Genomic DNA, 9,751 nt, shown 5'->3' with positions numbered 1-9,751 from the left:
GGCAAACGACACTCGGCAATTTTTTATCGGCAAAGAGCTATTTGCCGAGTGTCAAACGTCGGGCACTCGGCAAAGATTATGCCGAGTCCAAAAAACACTCGGCAAACCACGCCCCGCTGCCGCCGCCACCACCACAGCCGCCGGCCATCACAACCACCACCACCACCAAAGCTGCCGGGGAAGAAGAAGGGGGAGGGGAGGGGCGCCCGCTGGATCCGCCGTGCCGGGAGAGGAGGGCCGCGCGCCAGATCCATCCGCCCGCGCTGGGGCCGGATCCGGCCTCCCCGTGCACCACCGTCGCCGGATCCGCCCGCGCGGGGGCCGGCGGTGGAGGAGCGCCGCCGCGCAGGGAGAGGCAGGGGGAGCGCCGCCATGCCGAGAGAGGAAGGGGGGAGGGCGCCACCGCCGGGAAAGGGAGGGGGAGGGCGCCGCCGCGCTAGGAGAGGGAGAGGGCAGGGCACCGTCGCGCCGGGAGAGGGAGGGGGCCGGATCCGCCGGGACGGATTTGGGGTGGGAGGAGGAGAGAGAGAGGGAGGGGAGGAGGCGGCCGTGAAGGGCCCCCTGAGGGAGGGGAGGGGCGCGCCGGCGGGCGGATCTGAGGAGGAGGCAGGAGAGAGAGGAGGGGAGGGAAGGGAGGGGGCGCGCCGAAGAAGGGGAGGGGCGCGCCGACGCCAGAAATGGAGGAGGGGAGGGTGGGAGGGGGCGCACGCGGGGGAAGAATGGGGAGGGGAGGGGCGGCCACGGGAAGAAGAATGGGGAGGGGAGGGGGGGAAGCGGGGCGTGCCGGAGAGGGAGGGGAGGGGCGCGTCGACGGGCGGATCTGAGGAGGAGGGAGGAGGGGAGGGAGGGGAGGGGGGCGCGCCGGAGAGGGAGGGGAAGGCCGCGCCGGTGGGCGGATCTGAGGAGGAGGCAGGAGAGGGAGGAGGGGAGGGAAGGGACGGAGAAGGGGAGGGAGGGAGGGGGCGCCCGCGGGGGAAGAATGGGGAGGGGAGGGGCGGCCGCGGGAAGAAGAATGGGGAGGGGAGGGGCGCCCGTGGGAATTAACTATGATTTTTTTCCTTCGCCGAGTGTCTCAGATCTGGGCACTCGGCAACAATTTTTTTTCTTCTCCTTCTATCGCAGAAAAATGATTTTTTTGTCCTTTGCCGAGTATCCTAGATCTGGGCACTCGGCAAAGTTTTTTTTTCTTCTCCTTCTTTCCCAGAAAAATGATTTTTGGTCCTTTGCCGAGTGTCCTAGATCTTGGCACTCGGTAAAGTTTTTTTTTATTTTTTTTCTTCTCCTTCTTTCCTAGAAAAATGATTTTTGTTCTTTGCCGAGTGCAAAAAATAAAACACTCGGCAAACCCCTTCTTTGCCGAGTGTTTTTTTTGACACTCGGCGAACCTTCTATTTGCCGAGTATTTTTTTTTTGCCGAGGGTTTTTAGCGCAGCACTCGGCAAAGAACTTGTTCGCGGAGTGCCCGAGGGAAAACACTTAGCAAATATAAAAAGACTCGGCAAATTTGACATTTCCGGTAGTGATTAGGGTCTGTTTAATTACATACTGCATTTCAATTTTCAATGTATAGAACGAATTAGGTATACAGGTCAGATCTTGACCCAAATTAAAACCACGCAGCAGGTAAACAACCTGCGACGTCTCAACGCAAAGTTAGAAGGATAACGCTGAGCAGTTGCTACACAAAATAAAATACCTAACCAATCTGACCTAGCTGCCCGGTCCATATCCCACTACTACAAAAAGCATTTTTAGGGGTGACTGGTAACCCTTTGTAGAGGCGGTTTGACCAGCCGCCCCTACCAAACCGTCTCTACAAATCATGCATTTGTAGGGGCGGTTCCTAGACCGCCCCTACAAATCGATTTGTAGGGGCGGCTGTAGTGCCAGCCGCCTCTATAATACCTGTTTGTAGGGGCGGTTCAATTTAGAACCGCCCCTACAGTACGTTTTCCCGCCAAAAAATTTCAAATTTACAATTCAAATTCGACCAGAACTGTTTGTTTCCGCGTATTCCATCCAGCGTTCGCGTTGCCGAACGCCCCGCGACCAACGTTCCGAACCGCGTTCGCGTTGCCAGACGCCCGCGACCAACGTTCCGAACGCGACTACAAGCACAATAGTATTATATAAACTACAATTACTAGTCCAATTCGTAAGGATATATACAATCCATCATTTAATATACAAATTCCATACACATTGTTATCAACGTCCTAGAGCTAGCCTTTCAGTCTCACGAAGGTGTTGGTACTGAAGATTTCTACCTAAGTCAGACTCTCGGTCATGGTAGGCGCCTTTGACGTGTACAATCTGGTCCAATATGAAGTTGCAAAGGTCGTCGACGAGCTCTAAGAGTTGGTCATCCTTGTATGGGTCTTTTTTCATTCCTTTCTCTTCTCTCCACTACAAGAGAACAAGTTTCGGTTTAGTATTTCATACCATGTACGAAGTTTTTATACTACTGATGAAGAGGTTCAAACTTACCCTTAAGGGCTGTCTCCTGTAGGCACTGGTGTTACTCATCATAGAACATATATAGTATCCACAATGTACACTCCCAGGCCTCTGCTTGGGGCACTGTGTGTTTTGCATATGAAAATGTTAGGTAATGCTTTTGACAGCCATGTAACAGAGTACTGAAGAAGTAAGTTACACTTACCGCATATAGTGTTTTTATAGCCAGCTTTTCCTTCCTCGCTGGATCATGCCTTCCGTGATGATGAGTGACATAGAACCTAAATGCCCTGTTCGAATTATTTTAGCAAATACAACTTGTTAGTATCCATAAGTGAACGTTACAAGTATGTATACAAACATATAAGCTAATGAGAATTGTCGATATGTATACGTCTTGAGAATCGATATAAAGTCTTTGTATGTTGCCGGGTCCTTATCTATTGAATCAAAGACCCATGCCATGCTCCACCCGACATCGACGGCTATACAAATCCAGTGGTTGCTGCATGGATTTAATCATAGAACTAGATAAGCTCTTTTGCATCGAATACAATATATCGAACAAAGCTTTAAGTATATAGTTGAACTTACTCGAAGTTGTATGGTAGCCATATAGTAGAGTGTTGTTGTAGATTTTTGAAAGCTAGAGCAATGTATGCCGCAACCTTAAGGGACTCTTCCTTTAGTTTCGCCGTACGGATGCGCTCTTTCTCCCGAAGAGTCTTTGCATCAGCTAGCTCTTTGGCATCCAGTGTCCACTGTTTAGGGTAATTAAAATTTGGTTGGGCTATAGCTTTAGGGTCTACATACCCGGCTTTCAGACTTGGCATTTGTTTGACAATGTGCACTTGCATTCTATAAATCACGGCGTTGGTTAGTTACAACAAAATTCAAAGATTACATTCATATCATATCGGGAGGACAAGGACTTACAAGCACCACGTGCAAATTAGATTCATCTCCATTTCTCCCAGGTGAAAGCATGTGTGCATGTCATTGAAGTCAAAGACAATTTTCCTAGCTGGGCTTCCAAATGTGCCGGTGGGGAAGCATGCTTGTACGAGATCTATGCTCGTTGGGAGAACAAGCAAGTACCAATCATGGAACCTTCTCATTCCAAGTGGTAGGCGTTGGATGTCCCGGTTTGGTATAAAGGGCTTGCCTCTTTCATATGTTTTCGGGCAATCCTTTGACCATTTGATGTCATCAACATTTGGATACTGCTTTGCAATTTGGTGGAGTTTGCTAGTTACGGCCTCCTCAGAACCCCGTGATGGGACTTGTTTAACTTGGTTCTCAGGCTTGAACTGGTCATGTGAATACCACTTGGACACCGACGAGACGTCTTTCACCGGAACATAAACCGGCCTTATGTTGATTGGAATCTTCTTTCGAAGTTCCCATTCAGGCACGTCCTCGTCTTCTTGTGCATCACCTTCTTTAGGAGGCACTCGTTGTTCATGTATCGGTTGTGCTTGTTGAGAAGACTGTGGCATCTCATCATGCACTTGCTTGGTACAAGCTGGAGAAGGTTGTGGCATCTCATCAGGCACATGCTCGCTAGGAGGCGGGGAGGAATGTGGCATCTCAGGTACGTGGTGGTCACAAGACGGTGAAAATATGTCCCCAACCTCAACAACTCGCTCCAAATTTGGGAGAGGGGGAGGCAGCGAAGAAGCAGTCAATATAATGTCCTGTTTGTGACAGATGATGAACTGCCCAATAACGTCTCCGAGTAACACCAGCCCCTCAGGAGTTGCGTAGTCTATCCTCCACTACATGAACTCGGGCTTCACAGTATGCACCTCGACCCTAGTGTAGTCCGGCGGTATCTTATTATTGTGGTGTAAGCCACCGGGAGGATGTGCCACACCCGTTGCCACCTCCATCATAGTGTTTTGTCGGCCGCTTAGAAACACCAAGATGCAACTAGTTGGTTCCCGTATGCGATCGACGGGGGTTGTGGCTGCAGTGGAACCTTGGCTGCTAGGAACTTTCGGAGGGCTGCCAACTAATGCTAGTTCTCCCGGTGGCGTCACTAATATATGTGGCTCCATAGACAGTCCTTGCTCCTCCAGCGCCTTCGCAACTAGAGCCTTCACTTGGAGCTCAAGACTAGTCTCCCGGTCTCGGCCATGTTTCTTGTACATGTGCCTGTCCTCTTCGAATCCTTGCTTCCAGGTCGTCCTTTTCCCTAGCCCCCTGGTGCGGCCTGTGTGCTCCTTGTTTCCCAAGCCAAGGCTAAGCTCGTCCCTCTCTTTGGAAGGATTGAAGGAGCCCTTCTCCTTGTCTTCAGCATATTTCAGTATCCTTGATACCGCCTCTTGGGTCTCCGGCTTATCAAACTTAAGATTACTGCCGGATGATTCTGTACTCCTCACATATATCCAGTTCCTTGAGCGTACCTTCAGATTCGTCACATCGATATTCCCAGCAGTTGTGGCCTCTTCGTCCATCTTCCTAAACTGCTCTTCCTTGGCATAGTAGCCACCGGGGCCTAGATGATGGTGGTGTTTGTTCCTCTTCGCCAGCTCAGTGTTACGGGCACTGAGCTCCAATGCCTCCGGTGAAGTCTTCTGAGCCACGAGCTCCTCCCATTGACTAGGAGTTATTTTGCCGAACTCGTTGAAGGGAGTCAACCCCTTTTGGATATACTTCGTGTTGAGCTCTGACCTCCAACGTCAGAATACCTCTCCCATCATCCTGACGGCATTTTTTTACCAGTTCGTGCTTACCCTCCGGAAATCTAAAATTGACTCTCAGGTGCCTATCCCATAGTTCATTCTTTTTGTTCTCTGGTACCTCTTTCCAGTTAGGGATTGCTGGGTTCAATTTATCTCTTACTAGGGCCCCGATCGCATTACGGAATCGTCCTCTTAATTCCTTCGGCTCAAGGACCTCCCCTGCTGGCCCGACCTCCGTTATCACATAGCATGCCTTATCTGGATATAGATTTCCTTTTCTATCCCCTCGTTTCCTCTTAGGCTTGGTAGTCGTGGTTGTGTCTTCAGGTTGTGGAGCAGAGGCATCGTGATCCGTCTCTGTGGCTGTTGCCTCTGCTCTCCTTTCCTCTACTCTGTCTTGTCTAGCGAGATGTCATGGACATCGACATTGTCTTTTCCGAGTTTCAGGAGGGACCAGTATATACGACAGGTCAAAGTGTTAGCAGAGGTAACACAGCCAAAGCTTTAGCAAAATTTACAAGCTAAGGCTTTTTCCCTACCTCCTCGTTCGGGTCAAAGTCCTTGTCCAAATCTTCCTCCGTTGGCCTCCTTCTGGCTTCATATGGGAAAGGATCCTCGGGACTTACATATCCCTCTTCTGAGTCATCATCGTCATCATCCTCTTCTTCTTCGCCTTCAGCAGCCTCTCCTTCGGGGCCTTCCTCCTCGTCACACTGCTCCTGAGTAAGCATCACTTCTAGATCCTTTTCTACCTCCTTATTGAACTGTTCCTGAGTAAGCTGGTCCTCTAGTGCTTGCTCCTCAAGGGTTGGCTGCTCATCATGCTCGGGGCATCGGGCTGCACTGTCTGGTGTCCGCGACATTATTTCGTGCTTTGTTCTAATAGATGCAAGAAAGTATGCTTTAGGTACGCGAGAAGGTATAAGAAATTAAAAAGGTCTATAAACCAAAGTAGTCCTATAAAACAACAATATATATAAAAAACGACAAGTAGCAGTGGTAGAGGCCTCAGAAACATGTCAATCATCATCTGATCTTGAACTTGGAGCATCAAGGCATCATAACAGAGAAGAGAGGAGAAGGTAATGTAGGGGCGGCTGCTAATGATGCCAAGTTCCTCACAAGTTCTTGATCATCAGCTCATATTCCAAATAATGTATTGTAACACCTCGGGTGTTTAAAATACTAAAACCTGACATGTCATCATATGCATTGCAAAGCATTTGGCATTTGGTGAAAACTTTGAGATGCATACACTAAAACAAGTTTATATTCATGTGGTATGTGTTGAATTGTATTGTTTGACTTAAATTCAAAGTTTGTTTGGATTTTTGAATTTTTCGAGAAAACCCCGCTTTTTAGCATTTAAATCCTACCCTGAAAATCCATTTCAAAATCTAAGCATAATTTGGGGTTGATCCCAAAAGCAAAAGTGTAGAGCTTGGCAAGTTATACAAAGTTTGTTTTTGGAATTTTTCAAGTTGTTTAGAAAAATTTGGAGTAATTCAAAAAGGCGTAATTCGTTAAATTTCCCTATTCAAATTCAAACGTTCATTTCAAAATCTAGACCGAATTAGGAGATGGTTATAAAAGCAAAGTTGTAGAACTTTTAATTTTGAACAACTTTTGTTTTTGGAGATTTTTGAGTTGTTATGAAAATTTGAGAGTAATTTGTGAATTTTGGCGAATGGCAAACTTGTAAATTTTGTGAACAGTGTTCACCGCCGAAGCTACATAGCTGGCGACCGTCTTCGGCGTTCCAGGCACGCGCGTGGCGGCCTTGGCTTCACGCTGGCGCGGGAAAGGCGTCGTCGTGGCTTCTCCTTGCTTCCTTGGCCGCCCTATAAAGCTCCGACGCCGTCGTCTTTGCCCTTTCTTCTTGCTCTGTTTTCCCGTCGCCGCTGCTACACTCCGTCGAGCTTTCACCATCGACCTAGCGCCGTTGCCGTCTCGGCAAAGCATGCTCCAGCTCCGCCGTATCCTTGCGCATCCAGCCAACCCACCAATTCAGCTAGTCTAAGTCGAGAACTCGAGTTGCATCGTCTTCTTCCTCGCGGCCGGCAACTCCTCCGCCGAGCACGATTCGCCGCGGCCAGAGCTCCACGGTGCATCTTCGTCCCTGGTTTTGGCTGATTCTGTTTTGTCTCGATGCTGTAGTGCTTAATCCATAGCTGGTTGCTCATTTTGATCACTGCAGTCGCCGGTACACCATCGCCGACGATGTTTTGCTCCGCCGTGATCACCGTGATCGTCGTCACGCCTCTCTGTTGCTTCTCCGACCTCGCTCTTTGCTTCAACGCGTTCGGGGTGAGCCACTGGTGCTTCCTGGATCCCTTGTTTGAGCTCTACCGGTCGCACACCGCCAGCGTAGCGCTGCCGTGCCACCGCGTCCGCCATGGTCGACGACGAGCTAGTATAGGACCGTAATCAGTGCTGATAGGGACGTCAATCGATGCGCCTAGACTTGGTGATCATTTTGGTACGTTGGTCGTCGCCGGTGAACTCACCGTCGGCGAGAATTCGCCGATCAGAGCCGTCGCTGCCGTGGTCAACGTCGGAGGTTAGGGATGACAGGTGGGGTCGGGTTGTCAGTGACTCAGCGTTCTAAGTGGATTTTCTATTTTTCAGAATTAAATGAATAGTGTCTATTTTTGTTATTTTTGTGTAGATTTATTTAGAGCTCCAAAAATTATGAAAATTTTTGTGTGAATTCTCTATGATGTATATTATATAACAAAAATTTGAAATATTGATTTTCAGTATTTTTGGGGTATGATAAAAATTGCTCAATTAATTAATAAATGACTTTCCATGATTTTTCTAGGCTTATTTATTTATCCAAAAATTATGAAATGTGTTTTGCCACTTAGTTATCATGTAATGAACATTTACTAAAATTTTGAGCTCAATTGGAATAAGTTGATTTATTTCATAATTTTGAATTAAATAATTAATTCATAAACGCAAATAGTAACCTTTAATGATTTAGGTTTTGTTTGAAATTTTGGATTGAGTGATGACCTTGGGTCATTAGTTGATAATGATCCTTGGCAATTGATGTATGTGTTACGAAAAAGATTTAGTCTGTTTGACTTGCAACTTTACCGCGAAGGAAAGTTGTATTCAAATTATTAATTTTGCATCCATCATCGAGCATCATATTTCATGTTCCGCATCATGTTAAACATGACATTGTTATTACGTGTAGTGAACGAAGGTGAATACGTGGTAGTTAATCAAGTTGTTGAGGAGGTTAATCCGTCTGTTGAGGTCGGATCGAATACTTGTGAAACGTCGCAGGAGCCGGGCATTTCTGTCAACGAAGGCAAGCCCCGGATGCATACAACCCTACCTTGTGTTTTACAAATTAATTTCGCTTTTGCTTTCCATTACTGCATTAAGTGATTAGGAGTTAAGTAAGAGCCTAATGGGTGCATTTCCATCCTTGTTATTCCATATTTACCATATTACCAGTTTTTAAACTCGTATATGCCTAGTTTTGCTTAGCTATGCGTAGAACGATGAAAGTCGGGTGATTACCTGCCACCTGCAAGTGTTAAATGGAACATTGGTTAATTATGTTAGCATGTGATATGGGAATGTGGAGTAATAAATCTAGACCGGGCGGACTCGGTGTATGTGAGCCACAAGACATGGAGGTCTTGTGAGCGGGTTCTTTCCGCCTGTGTCGATTAAGGCACGTCCGTTGTTGAATTGCATGAGGTGAGAATTTGTAGTACTAACCACATACTCCGGTAAGCCTGAACTTGGCAATTCTATTACGAGAATGGCTACTCGCGCACTGGGAGTGGAGAGATGGCGGGAATAGCGTGTACCCACGTGGCCATGGGCTGGAATGGTGGAGTACTGTATTCTCGGATGGCGCGGACCCGTTCTTGCTTTAGAGGATCCGAGGGTAGGTTGATATATGTGAGTCGGGGACCTGCATATGTCGTGTGGTCTGGAATCCCCAGCTGGGTTTAATCGGTTCGAATCGTCGTTGCTCCTCGGTTATGGAGACTCAACTCACTGTTCATCATCGTAGTATTAATAACTGAAACTTGTATAAGGCTTGTGAAGGTGTTGGATATGAAGTTTCATGATCTCAGTACAGATCGTGTCAGCTTTGTATATAATTCTTAAGAAGTTTTCTTTATAAAGAATGTTGTTAAAAGAGCTTTTACGCAAAAGAACTTTGATTATTGTTAAAGCCATACCTTGAATCCCTGAGCCTGCATTCCTGAGTTGTCTCAGTGTTATTTCGGTTAAGTCTTGTTCAGTACTTTTGTACTCAGGGTTCGTTGACCCCTTGTTGCAGGTGAGCCTCATGAGCAGATCTGTTTTAGATCGTGCTGCATGATAGTTGTACCTTGTGATGACGATGAGAAGTAAATGTGTGGCCCTTGGGCAGGGCAGTTTCATTGTGTGTTTTGTACTGTATTATAATGCCACTCCACTATTTCGTTTTGTAATAAACATCGAACCTAGTTGCGAGGTTTGAAACTACTGTTTTGTAAATTATGTTATTGTAAGACTTCCGCTGTTTTTACTCTGGTGCTGATACTTGAATAAATGTTGTAATACTGCAATGACTCTATAACGTGATC

The 9,751-nt window shown here is 47.2% G+C and overlaps 1 protein-coding gene across 1 annotated transcript; it reads left to right on the top strand.

Moving 5' to 3' along the window:
* Positions 1-372: 372 nt before the first annotated feature.
* LOC136469945 (glycine-rich protein DOT1-like) lies at positions 373-1,044 on the top strand. Its single transcript, XM_066467953.1, has one exon. It carries the CDS (start codon positions 373-375, stop codon positions 1,042-1,044), a length of 672 nt encoding a protein of 223 aa, XP_066324050.1.
* The last annotated feature ends 8,707 nt before the right edge of the window (positions 1,045-9,751 follow it).

Source organism: Miscanthus floridulus, chromosome 8 (genome assembly GCF_019320115.1).
Source record: "Miscanthus floridulus cultivar M001 chromosome 8, ASM1932011v1, whole genome shotgun sequence".
NCBI classification, from domain to species: domain Eukaryota; kingdom Viridiplantae; phylum Streptophyta; class Magnoliopsida; order Poales; family Poaceae; genus Miscanthus; species Miscanthus floridulus.
Note: the sequence above shows the minus strand (reverse complement) of the source record. Positions and strands in the feature narration are given on the sequence as shown.